A 27826-nucleotide genomic window follows, 5' to 3' on the forward strand; every position below is an offset into this window, starting at 1 on the left:
ATCATACTTCGCGTCGAAATATACCGCCTCCACATCCAAGGGCTAGCGGCGCGCCCCGCATAGTGCATGCAGGCAGTCATGACGCAGTTTGATGCATGCCGCACGAGGACGAATCACGAAATAGCTCGACAGCGCGCGCACGGATGGGCAGCACCACGCGCGCTATGACCCCGATCTCTCGACATGGCTTCTATCGCAAGCTCGACGCATGAACATGGGACTCGCCGCTCGATAGCGTTCAAGTATTGCTGGCCAACGTAGCACTCTCAAACGACCAGTCAAACTGCGGGGCTTCTCGCCCTGATTTCCGGATACATTGACCACAGACGTCTCCCCTTTCTGCCTGACAGTTCCGGGTTCGAGAACTGGGTATGACTTAAACACGATATTCCGAATATGAAAGACAGTACTACACTTTCTTCAGATCGACGTTGTCCACGATCACGACTATTACACCGGTGTGATGGTGTGCGTGTGCGTCGAACAGCGTGCCTGATCGTGCGGATTGAGTGGGTCAACGTCGTGGCCCATTCCTGCCACCTAGACTTTGGTCTGACGCGGGCCCATGCCATTCATTTGTTCTGTCATACCTGCTGGCGGCGCTTCATTGCTTACATTGGCATGCATATCGATCCAGCGAATATTGGCTGCGATGGCAGCCTCTTGATCCGTGTCCCACATCATGCCACCGCACATAAGACAATGCTCAATTGTCATAGGACTATGAATGATCAAAATGCCAGGGGGCATCCACAAGACATCACCCGCTTCGAGAATGATAATGCGTGTCTTACCCTCAGGACACCAAGAGTTGCCTTGGTCGGCGAAGTCCTTATAGTCCTGTGGCGTCAGATCGACGGCAATGATCCAAGCCTTGACGCCACTTACACAGCGAAGCCATGTTCCGTTGAGGTAATCGACGTGCGGACCCGAGAACGAGCCGGTAAAGCCGAGGATGTTAAAAGCCAAGCTCTTCTGTACCGAGTGCCGAACGGCGAGATGTGTCTGACGAGAAGTTGGTGTGGCGTAATCACGGTCTTTGCCAGGACCAGTACCCTCAGCGACCCAGTCGAAAAGACGTTGGAAGCGCTCTAGACTCAACGCCCGTGGCTTCGCCAGGCTCAGAATATCTTTCATATCGAGAAGATTCAGCACCGTTTCTGGACGGACATCGGATAGCGGGGCATCGTGCTCACGTTCATATCGCTCGATGATGGCTTGTGAATCGACTGACAGCGTGCTCCCGTTTGATGGGTCCTGGACCTCCACGCTCTGCGTTTTATATCTTCTATGGAGACGCTCAAGAAACCGATGCACATCAATACAGTCTTCATCGTGGAATTGCTCGTCTTTGACCAGAACGCAGCGAAGTGGCTTGAAGCCGAGCTTAGAAAGTCTAGAAAATGTGCTTGCAGATAAGGCGATAACATTGCAGCTGGCGGTCGAATCCTGTGAGGTGGCAATCTTTGCTAACCGAAGCTGTCCAAGCCACCTAACAGCGCATATCATGAGCTGTCGAGTGCGTCCGACGGTCCGATCTGCAGCGTTCTGGAAGGTCTGTCGGAGAGCTTGCAAAGACGAGAGATATCTTCGATGCCAATCGTCCTGAAGTATATCGTAGTCTGACGACGTGCACGACCAAATCGAGGTACCGATTGAGGCAATAAAGCTGGCCTCCGTATCAGGCGGCGGGCCCAACAGCTTCTCCCTAACAAGGCTTTTCCCTTGACCAGCAAGACTGACTTTTCGGCGCTTGTTGCCCACCTTGCCTCCTGCTTTCTCCGTGCTGATGCCATTGTGCTCTTCTATTGTGTAGTCTTCAGTACCTCTAGGCGGTCTTCGTGATGTATTTGACCCCCGAGTATAAACAGGGTTTGTCGGTGCATCGTGTATTCGTCGACCGCGAAGTGCTCTGGTTGTGTCGTGTATTGGTGAGGTAGGTTCCCGCAGTGCTGATTGCGAAGGAGGAGCGACTTGCTGCTGAGCCAAGAGTGGAGACGGCACTGTGTCCGCACCAGGTCTCTGTACATGGCCTTCAACATTTAAGGTTCCAGGCGGCGCGGCGACCTCGGAAGATGTAGAACAAATACCGTCAACATTAGTCCAGCAGTACGCGCATATGATCCCATGCTCGTCCGTTTCGTAGACCAGATCTGCTGGTAGTTCTGGCGCAATCGTTGTGGCACACCCCTTCAATGCATCCATATCAGACCGCACGATGCGATTGAAGTTCTCGGCAATATTTCGTTTTGTTCGGTTCCCACCGACACGCCCCTTGTTCTGCAATATTGAGGCCCATATCTGACGATTGAGTGGCTCACGCAAGTTCTCGAAGGAATGACCATGGCGGTAGGTAGCTGTGATGGCTGCCTCCGTGAAACTACGCGCGGCAAGATGAGCTCCGTAGTAGAAAACGACATCCATGCCCCACAACTGGATGAGTGTCCTTCTGCAAGAATATGTTTTCTTCCAATTTGTCCGGACCGTCTCACAGTTTTGCCGCAGGGTTTCGGCATCACTCTCGGTCCCGCTGCTGTCAATGTCATCGTCATCGTCGTCTCGCGCGCTGCCCTCTGTGGACGCGGTTACTCGTTTAACAAGATCTTTGAGCTCCAGAATGTTCAACGACTCTGGACGCCCTGCCAAGAGATCTCGCAGGAGACTAACAAACTCGGTCACACTGGCCGTCCGCCTCTTCAGTCGTCGCCGACAAAGACGGAGGAGCCTATTGATGCCCTCTCGTGTCCGCTGAGGTTGGTTGAGCAGTGTATACAGCTGCTGTGCCAAACTGAAATCGCCATCCACTTCTTGCTGGTCCATACCGAGTCGTGAGGGTAAGTCCGATCCAATTTGTTCTCGACGGTCGTGAATGGGAACGATGTCGTATGCTATCGCGCTGCTGTACCACTCGGAGATGAGGATTTTCGTCCAAAGAGCGACCGTGGATTTCCACTGTCAACGCGCGGGTGCACGAGCCTCGACACCTCGTGGATGTACCCGAATAAGCGCCGAGCGTCTCCATTGACTGTCGCTCATCGCATTGCCCCTCGCATTCGCCATAATCACTAAAGTGCCCTTCTCGCGCATCCGGACAGTACGCATCACCATTCACAGCACAGGTGCGACAGGTAATCGCGGATTTAGCAATAACCACACCCCCACATACCTACTTCTCAGCAACAGAACCTCGGAACAAGTCAACATAACGACAGAGGAGGACTCTATTGATGGGCGACTGGATATGGTAGTGAGAAACTACGTCCTCGGCTGTTGTGCACTCAGAGTCTTCGACAGTCAACCGATCCAGGCTGCGAAGCCGCTCTCAATGATTCAGCTAAGCACGCAATCGTTCTTGATGCCTCAAGCCCTCCACACTTATCGCTATACTCCGGACCTTGACTATTTCGTTAGCAGTGCTGGAGTCGCCAAGGAAGACACAATCTCCGTCCCACCAACATGTTCTTCACCGATATGCTCCATGCTTGACAGCAGACTACAATTTACAGACAAAGGCGATTCCCACACCAATCGATTGGAGAACATATTTTTCAGAGAGTCTGCACGAGTCTTCTGCTCCATCGTACATCTTCAGGGAAGAGACAGCCCTCAGCTGCATCCTCGCGCTCCGAACGGAGCTCGCGCGATATGCTGGGCCAGGGCCTTATCCGTAGGCCAGGCGATGGACCTTTGGGGGAATTTTACTCTTGGGGTGACCATCCTTATCGGTTCATCTCCATATCAGAGCCCACGTCGCGACATCTATGCATCTCATCCATGTCAACGAACTTGCTGCAACGCTACGCCTAGCATCGACAAGGCGCTCAGGATACCTTGAGTCTCCTACAGAATATCTACCTCCCAGTATCGGGGTGCACGAAATCAAAACGATCGCTGCTGGAGAGGATGCAACGCCACGTTCCCCATGTGGTCACGTTCTCACAATGATCAATACAATGACCTTGATGTTCAATGAATACGGAAGTCCTGAGGAGAGTGACTATAAGGTCACAGGCTCTTCTGTTGTACCTGACGATACCGGAGTCACTACATCAGTCGCCATGCCAGTACTGCTTTCGGCGCCCGCTCCTGGTTGAACTCATCTTCCGCCGTCTTCGAGCACAACTGACTTTCACAACACATCATACAAGACACATAGGCCGCTGACCACGGCTTGGAACCGCAGGCGGCTATCATACGAGCCGCCAGCGGCAAGAGTCGCTCGGCCGACCCATATCGACCAAGAGTCCTCAACCTCCGCCAGCTCGTGCAGCTGGATTGGCATGCCGAGGTTGTATTGGGCTCAAAGGCTTGCGAGCGACCAGCACTTACGGCCGTTCAGCTCGAAATTGGAGCGAACGCATATGAAGAAGAGCAATTTAGAGGTGGTAGAACAGAATGTAGGCACGATGCGAAAGTTTCGCAAGTCAAAATAGTCTACAGGACTAGAGTGTGTTAAAGGAACTTGGATGAGAACACGAGTAGATAAAATTCAGGACGAAGCTCCCCGTCTTTGTCCAGCGGAGAGCGAGGGGCAGGTTTAGGCTCCGATGCCACCTTTCAGTTCTCGAATCCTCAAAGCTCGCTAGTCGTCCGAGGTAGTCCAGATCATCATGATATCGGACCTTTAGGCGCATTGCATGCTACCGAGCACTGAGTAGATGCTCTGAAGGCATTTGGAAACGGGTTATCCATCCCTCACTAGATCCCAATAGACTGTAGGTCGTGGTTCATCTGTTATACGTCAGCTGTTGTATCCCAGGGTAAGCAGCCCACGGACTCAGCTGGTCCGTATACCTACAGAACAAGCCTGCACTCGGTCTAGGAGCTGATGCTTCGCATGGGTCGCAGTTGTCGTCTTTGTCACTATTGCTAGCTACGTTGGCCTTACGGTTGCGGTTACGGATATCTCGATAACGGAAGACATGCCAGAGCATCCATGCTATCACCCAATTTCTTGGCGGAGTCTGGTCCATATCAAGGCCAAGAGCATAGAAGACCTTGGTTTCTCCTCGTGCGCTGTCGTAGATTTTCTGGGTTTCGCCTTGCAGCGCGGTCTCGCTGATCTGTGCATGACTATATGGTGGCTTCGCGCCGGTATTCATAAGAGCTGGTACTAGCGCAGCTTCGTCCGTCGTCAAACGCTCGCGAGCATTTATAGCTTCTTCCTATATATCGTCAGATCGATCTCGATACGTAAGACTGAACGGTCAGAAGTAAACCTTCATCATAGCGTAAATACTACGAGCGAGCTCATTGTCTTTGTCCAGGCTAAGACGTTCGAAGAATCTTGCTTTAGACTTACTTTGAACTAACGGATGACGGGTCGGGGCCATGGTAAATGCGGTAGGGGTGGGTGACTCCTAGTATCTACAATGGAAATCGAACGGATGAAATCGATATCATTGCAAGATGGATCTTAAAGGAACGAGTGCTTACAAGGCCATCATATAGCCTTTGTTGGAGAGGCTGCAAGGTTCATGCACGCCACGCTTCGTGTCGTTTCTGTTTCTGACCCTTGTCGCACGAGAGTAATGAGGAATGGGGCTAGGAAGGTGATCAGGCGTGGACGGCTTGAGGCGTACGAAGGCAAGGGTAATTGGCAATAGGTAAAACCTATCGCTGACTCCTGTCCTTGAGGTTGAGCACGAAGCTCCTAACTACTCGGCGTAAAGCCATCGCTATATACAAAGGAGATTCGTGCGTGCTCTGTCGCTCCGTCGCGCTCTGTCGCAGAGAGCGCGAGAGCACCCTGCATGGTGCGGAACAGCCCCCAAGACATCTCGACTCGTGAAACGGTTCCTTGTGAACGCCAGTATCTTCCTCGCTCGCACCTAGCTCCGGAGGTGATGCAAAGTCTACATTCTTACGTAGCTAGGTTGACACCTACTGCTGATGTCGTTTGTACCAATCAATCCAACCCTGAGGATCATCCATCGGTGGTCGCCCGTTCACCACATTATCGTCGGTCATCTGCGAACTGAGTTCGCCTTCGTCCTCAAGAGTCATGGCTTCGATAGCTTCACTCTTCGAGCTCGAGTGAAACATGTCCACGCAGCCCTCCTCCTCCTCCTCCTCCTCCTCCTCATGATCATCATTATCATCGTCACCATGAGCGTGGTCGTGGTCGTGGTCGTCATCATTACGGCGTGGAAGCTGATGTCGCCACTTCCGGTAGTGGTCGATCCGCAGCTTATCTCGGTCAAGGAGAAACGGCTTGGCTCGAGTAGTCTCTTTAGCACGATCCTCGAAGGCTTTAGCTGAATCGCCAATGAATATCAAATCCATGCTATACCGTTCACTGTTCGTGAAGCATTCCAATATCGCCCACCTAAACTTCCTGTCAGCTTCTCCGCGAGAATCACCTATTACACGAGTGCGACTACTGACATCCGAGAATGAGAAGGATCTCCATGGGGTGTCTTGAAGCCCGCCGTAAGGGCTTCGACGTACGCGTCGACAAACATCACCCTGTCGCGGTTCCTACTTTCGACAAGATAGCGATAGACACAAACGCAGACGTCCTGTTTAGTGGTCAGAGAGTAGTGGATCCCGTCCATTAACCCCTTGTATGCACCATCGACGGTGAAAGTGATTTCTGAATACAGTTCGATGGCCTGTTTGGCTTGTACCGGTCCAACGAAGCGGATGAAATATTCATTCCCTTCACCATAGTAGAGCTCGATTCTCTCCAGCTTGGTTTTCCATACGGGTTGGTATGTCTCGCTGAGAAGCCAAGAGCTATCGTCGGCCATTATGGGAGCTCTATGGCCAGAAATGAGTGCGTTTGTACCAATGTCGGGATATTGTAGGGTAATAGAAGTGGTCGCGGGAGAGTCTTATATCTAGACGAAGGCTCCAGCGTGTAGTATGTCCTTGGCGAAAACAGGCTGCTAGTGCTTGAGGATTGCCAGCCGTTTATACCTCGAATGCGTTGCGACCATACCGTCGCGGTGCGCTAGTTTCTGCATGGCGCAAGCATTCGCTCTGTACAGGGGTCGTAACGCGCAGGTCGTTGTGGTGTGTCTGCAAAGAGGAGCAATACAGGAGCACGAGATGCACCGCAGCCGGAGAGTAGCATACCGTCAAGGCGATAGCGCCGGCCTTGCCGCTTTATCCCGAGTCTCTTCTTGCATTCGTGAGATAGATCTGAACGGCGGCGTGCTTATCCATGGATGTCTTTCCAGAATGGAATATAATTGTGCGTAAGTGGCGTAATTTGGGACGTGCCAAGGTGCAGAAAGCTCGATGGTATGATGGGTTTGGAAGGAAGACTGGAGATCATAGACATGGCACAAAGGGAGCGTAGCGAAAGAGCAAGAAGTCGTCAGAGTATCAGCCCAAGAAGAGCATGCGAATAATCGCACCCTACTTCGAGTTTAGCGCATAAACCGAGATCCACAAGCTGCATTCCTTTTGCGGGTCGCTCTACGCCACAACGCCAAATAGAACTAGACCAGAAATGCAAGGGGACCGGTCCCCTTGCATTTATAGTTAGTTCGCTTTTCCATGTGAGAAGGTCCTGGTACCTTTGCAAACTCAATTATGTCCGTCGTGAATACCATTCATCAAGGCGCTGAACATAATTATATCCTACAACTTCAAGAGGCAAACACTGTGTTGCGACGGAAACTTGCACGTCTTGCAAGGCGTCAGCAGCGATGTCGTTGTGGTACAAGCCAGCCATCCCTCTTGGAGCCGGGCGAGCGCGCCAGCACGCTCTGCAAATCCACTACAGCTCCAACACCAGTAACATCGACATTCACTCAAGCTCCAAAGCAACATGAGCTATCCATTGTATTCTGGTCCACGCCACCGGTTCCTAAGAAGCCGAGCAAGGATGCTCCGAGGTGGGAAGAACGAGTTCGAACGCTGGTCAGTGAGATTCCTCTCGCCAACACATGGAGGAAAGCAATGGAGGCAAAAGGGTTCTACAACGCTATGAGCACAGGCGAAGCTGTTGCCCACCTACTTTGCCCGCAGAACAACGCGCTTATAACGTCGAAAGTGCCGGCGGAATCGATATTGGTTGCCTCCACTGGTACAAAGAGCTCGATGATTGAGATGGTTAGAAATTATGCATCCTTGGCCATGATGAGCTTCGATACTGCGTCGTTGGCATTGTCACTGGCCAGATTCCAGAAGTTCGTGGTTTTATCCGCGTGCGTAGTGTTCATCGACTTGAAGATCGACAAGCAAGACGTCTACAATATTGTGCGAATCTGCAACGGAAGGGTATCAGATGAACACTGCACTCGATTATTGAAAACGGCGAAGTACATGAACGTGCTGATTGACACTCTTGCGACGCACGGCTTTGATGGGCGCGCCGCAGAACTGATCCTGTACTGTAAGTCTTCTGACAGAACTTGACGTCTTCGCATCTGACTGACCTTGGCCATTGTGTATAGGGGATCGAGAACCGAACTTTTTCTACCATTTATCGAAATCACCTCAAGACAGCATTGGATACTTCACTGAATTATTGTCGGAACCAAAGTTCACGAAAGATGCAGAGAGTTGGCCAAGAATGAATTCCTTCTTCATGCCTAGTATTTTGTCTAATGTCCTCAAGGATAGGATACAGTAGGTCAGCCTCAGCAAACTAGTTACACGATTTCTGACATCTTCAGCGTTGCGAAAATTTCAGAAATGCTTGGGTACCAGCATGCGTATCTTTTCGATCCTACTCTGCAATTGGTCAACCCGTTGCAAGTACTCTAGTACTGCCCGCAAAGTCGACCTCATCGCATCATATTCGGAGCCAGAAAATCACACCTAATCCTCCTCCAGTAGGTGGATAGACAAGATCTGTTTTCACGTCAAGACAAACATCCTGTCCAGTCTTCAGATCCATAAAGAAACCGTTGTGCCAGCTTAGCGGAGACAGACCCACAAAAACTACGCTTTGAGGCTTATGTTGGTTGGTTTCCTCGGGGTCTGGCCGGCCATGATTCCCGAGCGAGTTCCACTCTTCTCCTTGGCGTGATTTCATACGAAAGATTGCGAAGCCACTGACCAAGTTGTCTGGGTCGTAGGGTTGGCGCCCAATAGATTCGGTAGCTCGTTTGATGTTATCCTCTGCCTTTTCCCTTGGTCAGCATGTGCCTGCTGCGACACGGCGAATTATCTATACGCACCCTTGTCCAATTCGAGACAATAAGTTTGACGAGCCTTAAGGCTTCGCTGTCCTTTCCCATATCTAGCATTTCCCATAGAAAGCGTGTGTTTGCGTATTCACGGTAGGACGGCATAGGCTCCAGGTCCTTTGCGATGCGCCACAATTCTTGGACTACGTCGACTGCCAGAACAGCGCCAATTGCGCTCGAGCACTGGGCGGCTTGTTTGTTAGCCACACAGATGGCATCGGAGGGCGGAATCCCCATGCTGACGACCAAGTTGTAGCTAATACACAGTAATGAACAATGGTTTGTGGCTGCATGTAACAGATATCAGAGACTAGTAGAGATGCGGGGCTTGACGTCAGCTGCTACGGTAATTTTCAGGTGGGGACGTCTCAGCTTCTCCGTTGACACCTGCAACCGACAACGCCGCCTTGCCGTTCGTCACACAATGTTGATCCGTCAGAGGGAAGGGGACTATCACCTCGCAGCCGACAACTACAACAACATTCCGCTTTTGGATGAGCAACGCACAGACATTCCGCAATCCAAACTCGAAGCGATTGCACAAATATTTTGCAACTACGACAAGCATACGCAGTTCCGACTCTCTTTGCTCCACCGACATTGCGAATGCAAACCCGGGACTGTTATGATGCACTCGCGTGGTCCAAGGGAAGAAGATATATGCATGCCACAAGAGCTCGGGAAGTGTGTGATGCAGCCGTGCCTGTATCAGTACAAGCAAGAGCATGCTGAATTTTGGCCCGTGGAGTTTGACGAGGTCCCCGACTCCTGTACGCTCGATATACCTGGCGATGCGTTCTTGTTAGAACTGAGCTCGGCTTTAGTCCAGTTCGGCTTGGATGATGTATTGGGCCTGTCTCACGCACCATCGCTCCAAGGACCATGGATTGAGTTCCTCCTACCCGACACAACAGGAACCATAGCCCTACGCTCCTCCGAAGAATTGATATCGGGGTCAAGAACTGTGACGGTATGGGCATTTTCAGTAGTCAACGGCAAGCTTGTCGTTTCTCCTGAGATGGAATGCAACCAAACACCGTCTGGGGTACATAATCCGCCTCCTAAGAAATGAGAATTCAAGCCTACCCGGTCCTAACAGCACAATCTAAGGCTATACGTCCTTGCTGAGCACTCTGCCATGCCAGTACTAGGAGCCCGTAATAGCGAAGGCGAAGGAAGGTAGAGGGAAGCGTTGTAACGCTCTACAAATTGACGCCGCAATAGAGGAAGAAGATGCCAGTCCCATTGTCTGAATCATTTACAGATTCTATCGTTGTTGCGTAGCTGGATGTTTTGTTAATAGGGTCGAATTGTGTCAGTTCTGTTTGATCACACGTCACGACATGTCACGACATGTCAGAGATTGGAGGGGCGATGATACTGTGAGCTAGGTGATGAAATTGATACAGCAATATTATTTATGATACCCTAAAATGCACCTTCCTCATGCCTATCAGCGACGAAGACACAAAGTCTAATTTGAATTTGAATTCGAATTCGCCCCGTCTGCGCACCGCGCTGATCCAATCGACTCGTTCGAGTCAACGAGGGAGATCTCAAACGCTCCCGATGCCCACGTGCGTGCTTCGTTCCATAACGTTGGCAACCAGGGAGTAGATGCCCCAAGGAGCATTACGCAGGGAATAAGCGTCTCGGACAGGTGCATTAATGGCTTACCGAACTGGCTATAGCAAAGCCAAAGCCGCCAACTCCACAGGGCCACAATCCTAGTGTCGTTAGAAATGTCGCTTTCCGGGATCACAGCTTGATCACTCACAACAGGTGCATACAGGCCGTAATGATAATGAACGGCAGTGTCGCTTTACGGTCTCGTGGTCGGACTGTTGTGTACATCACAGCGATCACAGCCAACTCGAAGCCCACGTTGATACCAAGCGCTGTTGCCCTCTTGAGATGGTTAGTAACCCTAACCCCGACACTGATAGGGTAAGAGGTGCAGAACTTGCCAATGGAAATGATGTCTGCTTGTACGCCCAAGCAAAGATTTCGACGACGTCGGAACCGGCGACGCAGCATGCTGTGCTTGACCACAACCAGATCATGTATGCCTGCGTTGTGCTGCCCTCGGCTAGTTCGCTCAGCAGCCAAGTGTAGCTAAGCTGGATGGTGTTTACGGAGACTCGCCAAAAGAGCTGGAAAGCTATATCGACCTGTATTGTTCAGCACCTGTTGCCAGAACTAGGAATTATTGAGCGATGACTCACGCCCCATAACGCGGCTCCTGGCTGCTTAATCTTCACTAGGTAGCATGCCACAGATCCGATATTGCAGATCTAGGAGTCGTTAGTAAAAAGAGATTTTTTTAGGGTATAATAGGGCGTTGTTACCCAACCAAAGAGCAGCAAAACTTCATGGTAGAAGAAAGATGCGACGTGTCCACGATAGGAGAAACGGACTATCAGACATGAGAATGACACTGCTTGGATAACCCCGAGCACAGCGTAGAACGTTGTGTGGGCGCTCATGTCGATGGTTGCAGAGACTTAGAGCTTGAGAAGATAGAGAACTGAACTGCATCAAGTGCGAAGAAGCTGCTACCGAGATCGTGTTTGGCGTTTCGCCTGATCTGAGCCAGCTAGCAGGTCTGTATAGCATTGAGCCTTCCATAATGGGACGTTTGCACGGATCAACCATCCTCGCGCTAGTTGAGATACTCGAGTCCGCTGGTAGCCGCGGGTCTATCTGCCTCATTCTTCGTCTGCTTCCCTTCACGCTGCTAACATGTGTCAGTATATTCGAGCCTTTAACCTCGTGGGATAGGCACGAGGATAGTCGCAGACAATGCGTTCGTGGCAACGTACAGATGGCATCCCAATACCAACAAACCTTCACTGTCCTCGTGACAACTCAAGCAATATTCAGCGGTACAGAAGTGCGTGTCAAGGTCTTCGTCGAGATCAATGGACAGTGAATTTTCCTGCCGCCAGATCCTAGACCAGAAATGTAAGGGGACCGGTCCCCTTACATTTCTGGGCTAGTTCTATCTTGCGGTGTGGCGTAGTGGTGCCATGCGGGGAAGTTCGCTTGCCTGATGCAGTATCCAAACGATCAACCTGACGGGCCAAAGCTCTCCTTTTTGCGTATATACCCTATAGCCACTTCAGGTACAATGGCCGCTTTATATGTACAGACCTATGCCCTACATGTTCGCCTTCACCAGTTCGCCTTCACCAGTTCGCCTCTGTTCACCGACATCTGCTATGTCACGATACCCTAATGCTCATGCTTGGTGCTCGCTTTTTGCGCTGTTGCTCGTGGTTGGTGAAGCGGTCCTCCACAGTCTCTCTGCATGGCGTGTCGCCAGGAACAATAAGGCCGACTACCTCAGCGCAGCTTTGTTGCCAACATGGTTGCCTTGGGCCAGGCTGATCTTACGCTTTTCCTCCGTGGCACTCGCAACATCGTACTGCGCATGCGACTTGGTCTTCCAGGTGCTAGGTAGCCAACACGATGTAAGTTTTTTCGATCGACCTCGGCGCCAGACACTGATACATCCCGATGCAGCAAATGGCAACAATGATTCTGCTTTCCTGCTTGGTGCTTTCAGCCGAGAGTAGTATGTACGCGGATGTGGCGCACATTGGATGGCCAACTGAAGGTGCGCAGACGATGACCGCCGCTTGGATCGTAACCCTAGCTGCAGGCATCGTCTCCATCATCCTGCGCGGCGTTGCAGGGCAGTCCACGGTGCGCTAAAGCTGTCTTCTGGCCGCAAACACTGCTAACGCATCTCACAGTTGGCTCGGTGGTTGCCACCCGCATGCTCGACCTTTATCGAACTGAGCATAGCGGCGCTGCAGGCCGGTTACGTGTGGAAGATCCGAAAAGACAAGTCGGGGCATGAATACCAACCGTGGGAAAAGGCAATTTTAGCGATTTCAAGCGCCATCCGCCAGCTGTAAGTCTCTTCCAGAACGAGTACGATAGCCTAGGGCTGACTAGGAACAGCAACCTGGTTCCGTATTGGGTTTGGATATCGCTCGGGAATCGTTCGATAGGCACGACGATTTGCCGCTATACCCACGTTCTTCTCATCATCCACGATCAGTACTACGCGCCAGGACCATGGTTGATGCGGAAAAAACAGGAGCAACGGAAGGCTTCGGCACAGAGAAACCGTAATGATGACCGGATGAGTGTGCTGAATCGACACGTCGGTAACGGCGACTCAACCAGAGAGCTTGTGTCTCAGCCTTCCTCCCCCAAAGAATCGTAGAGCGAGTCGAGATGCAGCCAATAGTCCAGTAAGCTGGCATGCGCTCGGTAGGTTTGTTTTGGCTTGTCAGCGTGCCTCGATTTATCACTTGCGCTCGGTAACAGCTGGCTTGCCGTTACTGACGCGATCCAAGTTTGTTGACAACCTTGAAATAATTGATGTACAATCAATTGCGGTCGATAGCAAGACACTGAGCACCACTCGCGTGTGCTGAGCATAACGTCTATCCCCGCATAACGGGACGCACTATGTGCCGGGACGCTCAGGCGATATGGCGGTGACGATCCCGAAGCAATTCCGCAGGTGCCGAGCGGACCGCAGGTCTCGCGCTGAGCTCGCTCCAACGCAAAATCATGTTTGGGAGCTGTCTCACAGTTGCAAAGCCATTTACAGCCAGTTGACTGAGACATGCCATGCCCATGTCACTGCGAGCGTTTCAGCATGCAGCGTTGACGCAAAAACCAATGATAACAAAGCCCATCAAAGCTATCCGAGGTCGCGTGGCAGGAACGAGCAGGGAACACGTTCAGAAGCGCCCTGTTTCGGGCATTGATCTTCTCGACCGGTGAAGTAAGCCAGCGAACCAGGCGCATGGCTTAGCCCATGCCGTCATAAGTCGCCTTCATGTGCATCCGCGTTGTACCTTGGTTGTTGAGATATATAAACTTTCAGCTTTGCGCAGTCCATAAGATTCAGATCAGGCTTTGCAACGATTCGTGTCTGGTGTAATATTGACGAGCAGCAGTGCGAGAGCGAGCGGTGAATACTCAGAACTCACTACCACCATTCCGAAACGCCTGTGGCCCCACCCTCGATCGACACAACTCTGCATGAGCTATATGCGCTAGTACGACGGGCATGCATGAGTCCATTCTATTGATCTTACGACTACAGTCAAGAGGTCCCGCACGACATTGTCACATCCTTTCGTGAGTGCACTTATTCCTTCTATCAAGTTGGGGCCAGAGTGAATCGCATCAGGTGCCCAACATGAGCGGAAGATCTTTTACTCTGCTGCAACTGGCAGAAGATCTACCTGTTCTTTATGCTGCGGCACGGGCCCCAGCCGCACAGGAGTCCGATTCGCGGTCGTTCTGGACAGCCCTTCTGACTGCATGGGCCCAGCTTTCAGGAAAGGCCATCAGAATCGATACTGAACAACCACCCCAGCAGGATCCAGAGCCAGAATACAGGTTGATCAGGATCGATATCACTGCTGATGCCTTTCATGAATCTACGAAATGGCGATTCCACCTGATCATATGCCAAGCAAAAGGGCACAACGCACGCTCTTCGAGATACAATGATGTTGAATCTCAGGTTCACCGCGACTGCGAGGCTTGGCTCAAAGAGCGGGGCAACATGCCGGGAAGCGTATATGCCATGTGCACAGTCGGCACGGCCTGTCGCATGTTCCGTGCTTCAATAGAGCGCGACGATGAACCATGGGTTCCAATGTGGCATGCTCAAGGTTTCCTAGATGCGGATGCTAGTGAGTACATAGACGCGGCAGACCCTGATAGAGGCGCAACCCTGTGGGGGGCGTTACAGGAGACTCTGGCTCGGTCGCCGCTGCCCATCGCCGATAAAAGTTATATGTAAGTGACAACTGTATCCGCGAGTGATCATGCACTGACATTACAGCGAACCTCATGCCCCTCCGCCGGGGTGGGGTAACCATGGCTTGACCAACCAAGGAAGTGTCGCAAGTGTGCAGCTACGCCAAGCTACAGCGCCATCAGTGATTGTTGGGAGGGGCCAAGCGGCACTTTCCCGGACGCAGACTGGCACAGTGTCGGCTTCAGTGCAAACAACGATATGGGCAGGTTATCCGATCACAACACAGAATAATGGGCAGCAGATTTTACGTTGTCGTATTGGGACTCGGCAGTACCAATACCACGTACGTTGGCAGCAGGGAATCGGTTGTCCGCAGGTGATGTCAATGGCAGGGGCACAGAATGCTTGGGTACCAACCTCATCTGATGCAAATCGCCATTTGTTTATAACGGGTCTGTCAGGGGAAAGGATCGTGCTGTCTCCACCATGAAGCTATTCTTTAAGGTACATAGAACGGGCTTTCATGTCTTGCATTTGCTCGAGGTTGAATGATCAACTTGAGAATCAAAGAGATGGCATAAATAAGTTAGCAAATGCTCGCAGAGGAAAATCCAATTCCCAACTCCCTGGAGTCGCTGAATCATGGACCAAGCGCATCGCCATCAGAGTTGCATCTTGATGAGACTTGTTGAACGTGATCGCCAAGCACGCCAGTCCACCATTCGAGGACTCCAGCAATAGGTACGATGTCTCGACTTGCTACGCCACACAAATGCGGCAATTCGGATTGCCTCTTCAAGAATACAGCGGGGCTCTCCCATTTTGTGCCACGGCTGACTGTCCGGTTTTCTAGGAACCAAGCGCTCAGGTCCCTGATGTGAAGGATCCTTCGACCTTCTCGCCATTGACCCAAGACATCGTCGCCAATTCGAATGCCGAAACATCGCATGCTGTCGTCGTGGCAGACGTGCGCTTCCATGATGTGGTCTACGTCACACGCGCGGAAGAAGAATCCTACACGCTTGTCCAACGGTGGTGAAGAGACTTTCGCTTCTTGAAACATGTCTCTTGGAATGTCGTAATCCTGATCGTGAACATTCTTGATTCTGCAAGCTACAGCAAGGCGGACCTGGTCGCCGTTGTCGTATTGCTCGTTTAGGAAAAAACCTCCCACTACAAGATCGGTGGCATTGACCAAGCGGGTGTATTCATACTCCGGCTGTCGCTCTGAGATCACATGAGCCGCAAAAACAATCTGTCTCCCGTATGAGGTGGATAGCTGCGGCTATCAATATCGGTTGCAAGGTCACGGTGGAGCTTACTTACACAAATCCCACACTCATCAAGTCTGCTGCGATCCACATTCCACAGACTGCGGACTGCCACCTCGCGGATCTCCTCATGTGGGACCAGACAGGCAGAAAGCCAGATGATTTGTTCGGCGTACTTCTCGTGAATCAACCGCTCGTAGATTCCGAGGCCACCGTCATCGATAGAACTTATGCTAATTGCGATGATCCGGTTGTGCAAGGAAGCAACGACAATATTTCGTCTGCCATTCAACACAGGAGACCATCTCAGTCGGGTCGGAGAGTCACAAAAGTCTGACAGTGTCCGAAACGGAACTGGAAGTCCATAGCTGTGTTCTGGTTTCGGCATACTGTTCCGCGGAGGGAGAGAGTCGAACAGATACATCTCTTGGAACCCATCAAGGATGAATATGTCCCTTACCAGATTTCCCTTGGCCCGTCAGCACTCTCGCAACTCATTATGCACGAAGAATTTACCTTGAAAGAAACTTCTATGGTAGAGGCCGTTGTCAGATCTAAACGTCGGTACCATTTTGCAGCCTGCATGACCAAAAGATCCTCGCTACACCCTGTAGATTCCTGAATTGCGATACAACCAACGCTATCGAAGACCACGATTATGTCTTGATATGCAGCTGCTGTACCATCCTGCGATTCGCTGACATGACTGATATAATTACGGCCGAAAAGCTCTTGGTACTCAAGGTCGATTCGACGTGTCGCGTCCAATCGCAGAGGCCGGCGATCATGTTGTATACAATGTCGTTCCATATACTCTTTGAAGTAGAGGAAATGGAAATATCTCGTTGCTGGACACCACCCGGATAAGTCGGCAATCATCCACTTCAACTCCTGTGGCAACTTAAGGAAGCCTGGTCCGATCGCCCATGCCATCGTCAAGCTCTCGTCCAACCGTTGCGGAATCAAGGTCTTGACAATTTCGCGTACGTATTGTAAGCGGTCATGGTTCGGCGGGGCGAAAAGAAAGCTGAAGGTGTCCATAGTGTACTTCAGTTGACGACGCAGACGAGTAGTTCCCAGCAGTGCGGCAGCGTTAAGAAAACATTCTGAGTGCAATAGTCTGCCTGTATAACCACGACGAACCACTATGTGGCACTCATCTGCCTTAAGCATTCGAGCTTGATGTCCTGCTATTACCCAGACGCCATTGCGAGTTTCCACAGGCTCCAGACACATGATGCAGTATTTCTCGCTGTGCCTCACCTTGACAGCTGGCACATCTGCGCGGGGCGGTATGCCTGAGTCGTATATATCCATAAAGATGATGCTCTGAGTATGAGAAGTATGCCTTGTCTTGCAATATCGAGCAAAGTCGGTAAGATCAATTGCTAAACGAGCTGTCTACTTCCCACGTCGGCACAAGCTCGGATCTGCCAACATGGGCCCTCCGCCCCCGCACTTTGCGCGGTAGCACTATGTTTACAACTACATAACTATTGAACGACATCTCCGATCGACACGCTCTCAACTGCACAAATATGCAGAGAATCGGGCGATTATCATGAACCAAGAATCACGAAGAAAAACCGCGTCGCCGAAGAGTGATAAAGCGACGAAATTGAAGCGCGAATATGACACGCCCACCAAGAACAAGTCCTGGGAGTACGCGCAGCAGACCTCTCACGTAGCAAGGTACACAAACACTATCCACGCTTGATTGCCTTGCTGCTAAAACTTGTCGCTCTGGCGCAGAATCTACTCGTCTTGTTTTCGTGCTATAAGAAGCGACTAACTGATTCGACATGGAACATTGAACACCATCAGTCTGTAGAAACTGTTCAGGACACAATGTGTAATTGGTTTTCTCCATCCATGATTGAGAGAACGAAAATTATCCGACATTCTAGAGTGTAACCACTCGTGCGCTTTGCTACTGGTACTTGCCTACCATCGCATCAAACGCACGGGGTAGGTTTTGCCAGCGCCAGCTCAACTAGCGGTCGCAAAACTTGCCCCGTGCGCTGTGATTCCAATGTTAGTGCACCGTCGTCACCCCGAGTACGGTTGGACGGCTGCATGGTTGGAGGGGGTCCCCAGGGAAGGAAGGAGGAACTTATTGGCAGAGTTGTGGACATGTATGGAAGCACACATGTGCCAATGGCCAGAAATGCTTGGTTCGAGTGAGACCACATCTTAGGGGGAACCGGAACTCGTTGCATTGCAGAAGAGCGGTGAAAGCCTGGAGACAGTGGCTGATGAAAGCCTGGAGACAGTAGCTCGCTGGTCGAAGAGAACAAAGGTACGTCAGACCGATCGAATTGAGGTGACGATATCGCAGAGCTTATTCTCATTATTCTTCCCGGCCAAATGGAAAAAGGCACAGCTGAAACTCAGCTCAAGGAAACGGAGAGCGTTACCAGACAGTACGCCGTTCGACCTGTCCACTCGAAAGGCCAAGGCTTGGTGGCCATGTCAAAGATCCGTAAAGGGACTCGAATCCTCGCTGAAGCACCGATATTAAAAGTTCCTCGTCATGCATCGGACCTTCAAGCTGTGAGCAGTATCATCGTGAAGCAACTGAGAACTCTGAGCAGAGATCAACAAACTGCCTTTTTCGAACTACACAACGCCCACGGAAAGCGTCACGACCCACCTCTTGGCATAATGAAAACGAACGTGCCTCCTCTTGGTTCGGACTCTTACGAAGGTGGCCTTTTCCTGACCGCGTCTCGCATAAATCATTCTTGCAGAAATAATGCGCAGAATACTTGGAACGAGAAGATCGGCTGTATCACCATTCACGCCGTCAAAGACATTGAAGAAGGACAAGAAGTACCAATCACGTACTTGGGTCAGGCAGCACCATACGCAGAGCGTCAACGATCTCTTCGAAACAAATTCTTCTTCGACTGTAAATGCGAGCTTTGCTCGTTGCCTCAAGTCAAAAGGGAGGAGAGTGATGGGCGGCAACAGATGATCCAAGACATCGATGAATCCATTGGAAGTTCGGCGTTCGGTGGAGGGATCGAGATAGGACTGAAATCGGTGCGTGTCTTGCTCGAACTACTCGACCAGGAAGGCATCACAGATACGAGCATTCCTCGAGCATACTATGATGCATTCCAGATTGCGATCGCGCATGGGGATAAGGCAAGAGCCAAGGTCTTTGCAGAGAGGGCATACGCTGCGAGGGTGATCGCCGAAGGTGATGACAGTCCCGAGACGACGAAGTTGAAGCGATTGGTCAAACGGCCAACGGAGCACTTATCGTATGGTATGTTCCAGAATCGCTCTCGCTCCGTTGCTTCCCCAGCAACCCGGAAAGATGGCGAGAGCTTTGATCAGTGGCTGTGGATGCAAAGCGAGTCATCATCGAAGCGCCATCCCTACTAAGCGGCAACGTCAGAAGATGCAAGACGGACTGGACACGCGGACAGCTAAAAGCCTTCGGTTCTAGTGTCTCCCATACTCGACAAACCAGGTAGGGACAGGCTGGATCTGTCTTTTGAGCAAGATGATCATGGCGACGATGAGTATGGAGACTTTTTCCAATGCAAAAGGCGAGCCTGCGATAATGAAACATATATTAGTAACGAAGTTTATAACGATAGCGTTACTGAGTGGAGGGGCCGCACAAAAAACAGACATAGGCCGCCGTAGCATGCTGCCACGTCAGTCCTGCTCATGCACCTTTTCCTACTGCTATGACTCCCACGTCGCAATGAATTACGCCAGCGCAAAACACGGCTAGTCACCCTTCTCCGGTTTGTACTGAACAATGAAGTTACGGACCAAAGCTATCCGATGATTGTACTGTAGCACCCTGGGCATGGCGAAAAAGTTACCCCAGAAGAATTCCAGCCCCTTGCTTCGCGGTCTTGACTTGCTTCGCCGCCTTCTCCGCCTTCTTCGCCTTCTTCTCCCGCGCAATCTCCTGATCCCTCTCGTGCTTGGCTTGCTTCGCCGCCTCCTTATGCTGCGCAATCTCCTGCTTTCTGCCTTCACACACGGTAGCAAGAGAAATCGATTTCTCCGACTCATTGTATGGAGGTGTCACTTTGCAAAGTCCTTCAAGGAAAGACTTTTCCTGGGAGAGAAGTGTGACCGCATTTCTGAGCCTGTAAACCTGGGTGTGTGGTGCAGGATCATTGGTGACCATCTGCTGTGGTGTAAAGCTCGGAGGATAGTGGAGAGCGGGACAGTGAGGTCGAAGTTTCCCTTGATATACTCAGCAATCTCTCGCAGCGATAGATCGGACTCTTGGCGTGACAGCTGCAGCACTGAGGCGGCCGGATCGGCAAGCCGGCCAATGTATCGTGCGGGGGTATGTATGCCCCGCTCTTAATTCTGCTTTTCTACCTCAAAGGCTATTGCAATCATCTGTCGTTAACAGTACTGCACCTGCATCTGCACACCAGCTATTTGACTTGTCAGCAAATATTTGGCATTCGGAACCATGACTGGCCCGGCCCTATGCCGCTTTCCTTCGGAGATATTGAGCACCATTTTCGTGCAGGTTATCAACTACGTTGGTATCCGCTTGAGTGTCCGATTAAGACTGGTCTGTCACAAGTTCGATCAACATATACAGGATGCAATATTTTCCTTGCCCACATTTGAGTCGCCGGACGCTGTCGCTCCTGGTCACCTCACATGGGACTGGAAGATGGGCAGGGCAATGATAGCAAGCCTGATCCACAACAAGCTGGAATCGCATCAAGACGAACGTGCGCTGACCCGCGAAATCCTATGCACAGCGGACTTCGTTGCAACTGTATTGGGTGAGACCAACAGAGAGGCATACAAAGACGCGCTAGTGGAGCTAGCGGTGGCCGGACTGCCTCTCCATCAAGTCCTTCATGGCCTTATCAGAGACCCACAGCTCTTGACAGGAAGATCGAGCGCTATAGAGAATGCGCTGATCGCCTCACTCTACATGGGACGAGGATATGAAATGGAGGTCTGGATCCTTAAAGGAGCTTGCGCGGGTCATCGAACCAAATGGTTTGGAGATGCTTTAACTGTGGCTTGCTGCTATGCAGACGTTGAAATGTTCAGATCCATTATTCGCGTCGTCTCCATGACCGATGATACTCTGAAAGGTGATGCTGCGGCTTCCCGCATGGTTATGGCGCTTGAGTCTGGAGCGGCATCTGGCAGACTCGACATCTTTTCCCCAGGTGTTTGCTATGACACCCAGGTCTTCGGCACTCGATACGGCATAGATGAGTTCCTCAAACCGGCTTTAAAAAGCGCAGCACTTAAATCCCATGATGATGTGGTCATAGCGATAATGAGCTTAATGAAACAACACGACTTGGACGCTTCCACCACACTCGACCAGCAATTTTGGGATGATCTTCTGAGGATTGCTGCATCCAACGGCTCCGATATCATGATACGCGTAATGCTGAGCTACCCATCGCTGGTCGGTTCCAGTCGCGCTTTCGATCTTGCATTAGAAGATGCTTGCAGAAACGGTCATTTTTCAGTCGCAGAGCTTCTGACGGCGACTGCCTCAGACCATTCTCTACGATACGGAGGTGCTACATACTGGGCAGCTCGCAATTCCCGTCATGACATACTGCGCTTACTCTTTGAGAGCGCAGCGGGTGCTCCTACATCTTATCTTGTGGATGCTTTGTGTGGCGGTGCCGTGCACGGCTATCCTGGTTTATTATCTGTTCTTGTTTCTGCTGGCTTGCAGGACATTGCAAGAGCATACGATAAGCACGCTCCAAGGACCTTCACTGACATAGTGGATGATGTGTGCAAAGCTGGGCTCCTCAAAGATCTGAAAGTAGACTCTGTCGAAGTTCCTGAAAAGAGCGACTCATCCGAGTTCGCAGAGGACATATTCAATGACCTAATGTCAGTAGAACAGGTCCAGCTCGAGCGGGCTTGCTCGAAGGGCGACTTCCCGGCCGTCTCTCGGATTTTGGCTAATACGGCAATTACTATTTCTCAGGCAACATTCTTTTTGGCAGGCTTCTCCGAATCGATCCGGCAAGAACGTCCTGGTATGGTGCAATACCTATGTGAGAAGCTCGCAGGCCAGCCAACCTTTGTTGCCGAAGCTATTGTCAGGGTCCGGTCCACGGCAGTACTTCAAGTTCTCCTTGATAAAGGATGGTCGACGGAGGCCTTTTCGAGTAGGCTGAAGCCACCTATATTAAGGTGAGTGAAGAGGTGGCTTAGATTTTCATGACTACATCTTTCCTAACTTTTACCAGGAGCATGGTACGAAGCGAAGAGATGACTAGATGGTTACTTGACCACCGCGCCAACCCTAATACCAGGTGTGACCTGGATATCACTCCGCTCTCTGTAGCTGTACAGAGCGCATCCCTCACCACCATTAGACTTCTTTTAGAAAGTGGTGGCGACACTCGCAAGGGACAGCCGCTTCACTTTGCTATTGAGCGTGATCAGCTTGACCAGTTGGCAATCATTGATATGTTGATAGCATGTGGCGCAGCTATCGATGCTCGCATGTTCGAGAACGATCCCGCATCTTGGCTAGAAAGTCGTTTACTTGGTGCTGGAACATCACTACACAAAGCGGCGGAGCTGGGTCGTACTGTAACTGTGGCTCATCTGCTTAGGGAAGGGGCAGATGCAACGGTAGTCGACTCGATAGGAAGAACAGCGCTCGATATTGCTGAAGCAAAACGTCACAACGAAGTCATCAAGGTACTGAACACGAGGTCTTTGGGATAGTCTGGCAGCAAACATATGGTTCTAATATCTAGGTCATTCATATCCCCATGTGGTTCCATCTAGCATGGCTGCGCCCTTGTAACTTCCATCTTGGTTGTACAAATACACCCAGACTTTCTGTGGAGGAGAAGACGAGCGCTGCAAAATTTGACCGGATTTACTGACTAGCATATAGCCTGCTAGCCCCTGTCGACGCATCCATTTTGATTCCCCATTTTGCCGCGTACTTTGAGATGTACTGGTTTGTGATGCGCTGGTTTGTGATGCATTGCTTCGTGATGAGCCGCTTCGTGATGGATCGGTCTGTGATGGGCCTGCTTGTGGCGGACCTGCTTGTGACGGACCTGCTTGTGACGTACCTGTCTGTGACTGACCAGCCGTAGGCTTTACCGACGGTGAGACCAATCTATCCTCAAGGTAGACGGTTGGGCGAGTGTCTTGCCTTTTCACTATCCATACGGTGCCCTCGGGTCTATCATCATCGATGAGCGCAGATGTCGACCGCTCGTACGGGCGGTCGCTAATAAGAGGCACGTCCAAAGACTGGATACGAGCCCTAAAAATATCACCCTGCTCTGGCGATACAGGTTTGTCCTGGAAAGTGGCGAAGATGAGATATGCATGGCTGCCAGCACCAAAGTATCGCTGGTTCTCGCGGAAGATGCTCTCAAGCTCGTCCATTTTCTCATTTGCTAGACGTAGATAGGATCGCGGGTCGCGCGAGCCGAGCTCATTGGGACCTATGTGGGCCATGATCGCTCCATGATCAGACGCGAGAATAACCACGGAGCAAGCACTCAAGCCCTTGACACCTAGACTGACCCGGCGTCCTTCCGCAGGTCGATCGAAGAGTAAGAATTTGACTTCGTTGATGCCCACCAGCTCAACTAATCCCCGTCCGAGAGCTTGTGCTAGTAGAGACTGCTTCCGTAATGCTGACGCCATTCCGTTTCAATGATAGCGTGACATGTGCGAGTGTGAATGCGTGGACGAGAGTTCTTTAGAAGGCCGTTCAAAGGTCTGTGGTCCCTGCATAGGGAGCGCTGGCTATTTAAGCCTACTATCTAGACAAAGCTCTGGCTTAGGTATCGCTGTATGCACGCAGCGATCTAGACTCATCCAGCAGATCCAATCACATTGCACAAACCCCGCAAAAAGCCCACAGTATGCGCCCTTGGCGAATACAGGTGTGTGCCACTGGGAGCGCAGCCTCCAGTCAGTCGATCGAACATTCAACCGATGAGGGCGAAGGCAGCGAGCGCTTTCGTTCTGCGCACATTGTTTGACATCTTTCCGCAATTGTGATGCTGGCGCTAGGGAAGGCGGGAGCCCTGCACAGGTTTGTGGACGTGAATGTCTCGAGCAGCGAGGTGGCGTTTGATGGGACGAGCCGTTGCGCCGAACCACGGTCAATGGAACAGACGCTGTATCGACAAGTGCGTATGAAAGGCTAAACGTCAAGCTATAGATGGAAAGATCTAGATGCTGTATATGGAGAGACTAGGTGGGAAGGACGGAGCCCATTGCGACAGCACTGTGCGGGAGGGAAGTACAGTAAGGCAGCAGTCGGCAGCAGACCGTGGATTTCCACTGTCAACGCGCGCCATATGCCTAATTTTGGACAACAGAACCTCGGTGCAAGTCAATATAAGGACAGAGGAGGATTCTATTGATGGGCAACTGGATGTGATGGCGAGGAACTACGTCTTCAGCAGCAGGGCACTGAAAGGCTTCGACTACCAATCGATAGAAGCTGCTAAGCTGCTCCAGTTGCGCTCAAGGCGCGCGGTTACGAAGCGGGTGATCGGCATATTCGCTCCAATACCTACACCAGTCCTACCGCCCGGCTGATATTTGCGACTGTGCCCTGATTCTAAGCGCCCCTTGATATGCAAGGCATCCTGCGGCATAGCAGGGCCTCCGTTCCATATAGTCAAGTACGATGTCAAGTGCATTTATGGAAGAGCGCACTCCTGCACTCACTTTTGCAGCAATCATGAATCACAGCGAAAGCAAGCAAGATTCGGCTCCACCCAATATCGATAAGGACCTCTACGAGAAGCTCAAGAACGAGCTGCTGCAAGAGGCTTGGGCGTATCAGAATTCGATGCTGAGCCACGACAAGGATATATGCATCTCAGTACTCGTAGAGTACAACGGGCAGCGCGAAGTGTATGTCTCTCAAACCCGGGAGGAATGGCCATTCAATGTCGAGGTGAGACCCCTGTTCATTTAAGGTCAAGAACCTACTGACAGGAAGACAAGAGCTTCCCCGGATGCACCAGACTGCGGTCTCGGGACTTTCTCACCCCATCACAGCGTGCTGAATGGGCGTCCAAAGAGTCAGTGGAAGAGATGAAGCAGATCGATGATGAAGGTAGCAAGTCATATCGGACGGCTCATCCAGCGAAAACCCGGGAGGAAAACGTCGAGGCGCCGCACAGCCCAGACGATCAGACTGAGCACGGTAGGACCTAAAGAGTAGTGAGTGGATAGGAGTCGACAAGTATCACCTCAATAAATCTTGGCTTCAGGCTCATGACTTACGTGATTTTTCTCCGCCCGCGTCCGGATTGTTGCGTTTGACATTCAGTTTGCTCGCAGAGATCAACCTTCCCGGGATGGGGGTCGACTTACTATGCTTCCGTGTCGGACCACAATACCGACTGCGACCGCATCAGCAAAACTAACATAATAGCGACTCAGGCTCAGGAGCTGTAGCTTGCCGCAAGTTCAACCAATTGCTATGTTCTGTGGTAGCTCGTTCGATGCTGCTTCCGTCCCGTTGACCTCCCTCAATGCAGGAGTATCCGTTGGAGGCTATTTTGCGTTCAGTCTCGTGCGTTAATCAGTATTGAACTTCCTTTGGGCAGCTTGTTCTTTGAGAGATCGACCAATCGACTGTACCATCTGTATTAACCAGCATGATCCGCAGGATAGAGTAGGCCAAGTCGCGAATGTGCGTTCCATCTATGAGAACGTTCAGAAAGTCGTGGTCTATCTCGGAGAGCATTCTCAACCTGGTACGAATACTGATGGATTCCGGAGCACACGTGAAGGTCCACCTGCATGCAGCGTAAATACGCGCTCGAGAGCTACAATGGACCGAAAGGCTTTGTGGGCATCAACACTTTCGTAGAGACTCCATTCACGTGCGACTACGGCTACAATATACACCTTGCTGAGGACATACTAATACAACCCAGCTGCTACATGCGAGATGCTTGTGATACGTACTGGTGCTCGTACTGTCATCGGGCCGAACGTCAAGATCTGCGGCACTACAATGTCCATAGACTCAGCTCAGCGAAAGGGTAGCCAATGCAGCTTCGTCGCTGGTGCGATCAGCATCGGCGAGGACTGCTTCATTGGTGGCGACACGATAATCATGCCATTCCGGAAGATCGGTAGAGGCGTGGTCGTCGGTGCTGGCTCTGTGGTTACCAAGGTAGGCTGATCGTCAAGCATGTAGCGACAGGAAGACACTTACAAGCTCTTCCAGGACGTCAAAGAGAACACAGTAGTTGGGGGGAATCCGGCCAAGTTCATGCGTAGAATTGAGCCAGGCCCAAATGTGGATAAACATCATCCTGATATCGAAGAACAGAACGAAAGGATGAAGCATGAGTTGCACGAGAACGATAAGCGCGGACAGGACAGATGACCGGCTCAGCAAAATGAGTTTGTGGGTGGAAGAAGTGTAGGATATCGGCTTGTATAGATAGCTTGGTCAACTGCCTAGAGGCTTCGTGACGCGTTCAATGCCTTCTTCTCGTCTACCATTCTGACTTATGGAGCTCTGTGAATAACGAATCCGCTCATATGAAATGTGTTGGAAATGGCATTGGTGCCTAGTGGTGCCTAATTGTGCCTTATGGTGCCTGGTGTTGCCTGGTGGTGCCTAGTGGTGCCTAGGCATGTGAACAGTATACAAGGACACTCATTAATATCTCGGTAGATAGAGCATGCAATCGAGCCACAACATTCCTTGTGGTTTCCAACAGCCATGATGCATGTGACAAGGAGCGGGCTGGAGACTTACACGCTGCAAAGGATCCTTCTCCAACCCAGCGGGTCCACCTTCGGTATAATCTCTGTCAACCATACCAGGTCATTTAGGCGTGTTCAGCCGGCTGCCGTCTGATGCATCGTCCCGCTCGAGCTCTTCTGCCAAGCCCAAGCGCCCATCACTCCGCCGCTCCAGTAGTGCTCCGCCTAATGTAGCAACTTTCAGGATCGTCTGAACGAGCTGATTCGGCTTCAGTGGCTTTGAAAGATATTCGTCCATTTGAGCTTGTATGCACTTTTCGCGATCTCCAAGCATCGCGTGGGCGGTGAGTGCAATGATTGGCGACCGAGCTAGGTCATGCTGTTGCTCATACTCTCGGATCTTGGCTGTGGCCTCGAAGCCACCCATCACCGGCATTTGCACGTCCATGAGCACAACATCGAAGCGCTTCTTCTTAATTGATTCGAAGGCTTCGAGACCGTTGTTCGCAACCGTCACCTTATGATTGTGCTTGGCTAAGATCTTGACGGCCAGCTTTTGGTTCACGGCATTGTCTTCAGCCAGTAAGATATCGAACGTGCGTGAGTGGTCCGCAGAAATCGGTGCCGCGCGGCCCTCCAGGGCAGGTATCAGGGCGTTGCCCAGGTCGATAGGTAAGCATGGCATGGTCATGTAGCTGGCTATGCCGTTCTCCAGCGCAGTCTTGAAGCTGACTGAGATCGCAGGGGCAACCATCACGATCGGGATGTACTTGAAGCGTTCCATACTGCGCAGCTTTTGCGCTGTCTCAGCCTGGTCCACAATCGCGCAATCGTATACATCGTCCTGCAATGACCGTGTCGACCTGCCGTGGCTGACGACGCACGGTATCAAATCGAGAATC

At 51.4% G+C, this 27826-nt stretch overlaps 13 protein-coding genes across 13 annotated transcripts; 6 read left to right on the forward strand and 7 right to left on the reverse strand.

Moving 5' to 3' along the window:
* Window positions 1-540: 540 nt before the first annotated feature.
* Window positions 541-3087, reverse strand: LTS14_010393 (uncharacterized protein; the record flags this gene model as incomplete). Its single annotated transcript, XM_064843069.1, has 2 exons — window positions 541-2952; window positions 2998-3087. The coding sequence occupies 2 exons, from the start codon at window positions 3085-3087 to the stop codon at window positions 541-543; spliced, it is 2502 nt and encodes an 833-aa protein (XP_064689373.1).
* A 1640-nt stretch (window positions 3088-4727) lies between these two features.
* LTS14_010394 (uncharacterized protein) lies at window positions 4728-5333 on the reverse strand (the record flags this gene model as incomplete). The annotated part of the gene is made up of 2 exons (XM_064843070.1): window positions 4728-5165; window positions 5220-5333. 2 exons carry the CDS (start codon window positions 5331-5333, stop codon window positions 4728-4730), a joined length of 552 nt encoding a protein of 183 aa, XP_064689374.1.
* A 550-nt stretch (window positions 5334-5883) lies between these two features.
* LTS14_010395 (uncharacterized protein) lies at window positions 5884-6752 on the reverse strand (the record flags this gene model as incomplete). Its single annotated transcript, XM_064843071.1, has 2 exons — window positions 5884-6328; window positions 6388-6752. 2 exons carry the CDS (start codon window positions 6750-6752, stop codon window positions 5884-5886), a joined length of 810 nt encoding a protein of 269 aa, XP_064689375.1.
* A 790-nt stretch (window positions 6753-7542) lies between these two features.
* LTS14_010396 (uncharacterized protein) lies at window positions 7543-8721 on the forward strand (the record flags this gene model as incomplete). Its single annotated transcript, XM_064843072.1, has 3 exons — window positions 7543-8347; window positions 8409-8583; window positions 8631-8721. 3 exons carry the CDS (start codon window positions 7543-7545, stop codon window positions 8719-8721), a joined length of 1071 nt encoding a protein of 356 aa, XP_064689376.1.
* Window positions 8722-14373: 5652 nt separating this feature from the next.
* LTS14_010397 (uncharacterized protein) lies at window positions 14374-14985 on the forward strand (the record flags this gene model as incomplete). The annotated part of the gene is given in 2 exon segments (XM_064843073.1): window positions 14374-14875; window positions 14888-14985. 2 exon segments carry the CDS (start codon window positions 14374-14376, stop codon window positions 14983-14985), a joined length of 600 nt encoding a protein of 199 aa, XP_064689377.1.
* A 598-nt stretch (window positions 14986-15583) lies between these two features.
* ctf18_2 (Chromosome transmission fidelity protein 18) lies at window positions 15584-16638 on the reverse strand (the record flags this gene model as incomplete). The annotated part of the gene is made up of 2 exons (XM_064843074.1): window positions 15584-16222; window positions 16270-16638. The coding sequence occupies 2 exons, from the start codon at window positions 16636-16638 to the stop codon at window positions 15584-15586; spliced, it is 1008 nt and encodes a 335-aa protein (XP_064689378.1).
* Window positions 16639-18581: 1943 nt separating this feature from the next.
* Window positions 18582-19671, forward strand: LTS14_010399 (uncharacterized protein; the record flags this gene model as incomplete). Its single annotated transcript, XM_064843075.1, is given in 2 exon segments — window positions 18582-19483; window positions 19500-19671. The coding sequence occupies 2 exon segments, from the start codon at window positions 18582-18584 to the stop codon at window positions 19669-19671; spliced, it is 1074 nt and encodes a 357-aa protein (XP_064689379.1).
* A 290-nt stretch (window positions 19672-19961) lies between these two features.
* LTS14_010400 (uncharacterized protein) lies at window positions 19962-20373 on the reverse strand (the record flags this gene model as incomplete). Its single annotated transcript, XM_064843076.1, has 2 exons — window positions 19962-20037; window positions 20060-20373. The coding sequence occupies 2 exons, from the start codon at window positions 20371-20373 to the stop codon at window positions 19962-19964; spliced, it is 390 nt and encodes a 129-aa protein (XP_064689380.1).
* Window positions 20374-20670: 297 nt separating this feature from the next.
* Window positions 20671-22934, forward strand: LTS14_010401 (uncharacterized protein; the record flags this gene model as incomplete). The annotated part of the gene is made up of 2 exons (XM_064843077.1): window positions 20671-22391; window positions 22448-22934. The coding sequence occupies 2 exons, from the start codon at window positions 20671-20673 to the stop codon at window positions 22932-22934; spliced, it is 2208 nt and encodes a 735-aa protein (XP_064689381.1).
* Window positions 22935-23091: 157 nt separating this feature from the next.
* LTS14_010402 (uncharacterized protein) lies at window positions 23092-23879 on the reverse strand (the record flags this gene model as incomplete). Its single annotated transcript, XM_064843078.1, has 2 exons — window positions 23092-23237; window positions 23294-23879. 2 exons carry the CDS (start codon window positions 23877-23879, stop codon window positions 23092-23094), a joined length of 732 nt encoding a protein of 243 aa, XP_064689382.1.
* A 1051-nt stretch (window positions 23880-24930) lies between these two features.
* LTS14_010403 (uncharacterized protein) lies at window positions 24931-25412 on the forward strand (the record flags this gene model as incomplete). Its single annotated transcript, XM_064843079.1, has 2 exons — window positions 24931-25149; window positions 25191-25412. 2 exons carry the CDS (start codon window positions 24931-24933, stop codon window positions 25410-25412), a joined length of 441 nt encoding a protein of 146 aa, XP_064689383.1.
* An 808-nt stretch (window positions 25413-26220) lies between these two features.
* Window positions 26221-26598, forward strand: LTS14_010404 (uncharacterized protein; the record flags this gene model as incomplete). Its single annotated transcript, XM_064843080.1, has 2 exons — window positions 26221-26382; window positions 26437-26598. The coding sequence occupies 2 exons, from the start codon at window positions 26221-26223 to the stop codon at window positions 26596-26598; spliced, it is 324 nt and encodes a 107-aa protein (XP_064689384.1).
* Window positions 26599-27045: 447 nt separating this feature from the next.
* On the reverse strand, window positions 27046-27717 carry NIK1_2 (histidine kinase osmosensor; the record flags this gene model as incomplete). Its single annotated transcript, XM_064843081.1, has 1 exon — window positions 27046-27717. A coding segment is annotated over one exon (672 nt), but the record flags the coding sequence as incomplete, so codon positions are not given.
* Window positions 27718-27826: the final 109 nt, after the last annotated feature.

This window comes from Recurvomyces mirabilis (genome assembly GCF_035927965.1).
Source record: "Recurvomyces mirabilis strain CCFEE 5264 chromosome Unknown scaffold_41, whole genome shotgun sequence".
NCBI lineage: Eukaryota > Fungi > Ascomycota > Dothideomycetes > Mycosphaerellales > Teratosphaeriaceae > Recurvomyces > Recurvomyces mirabilis.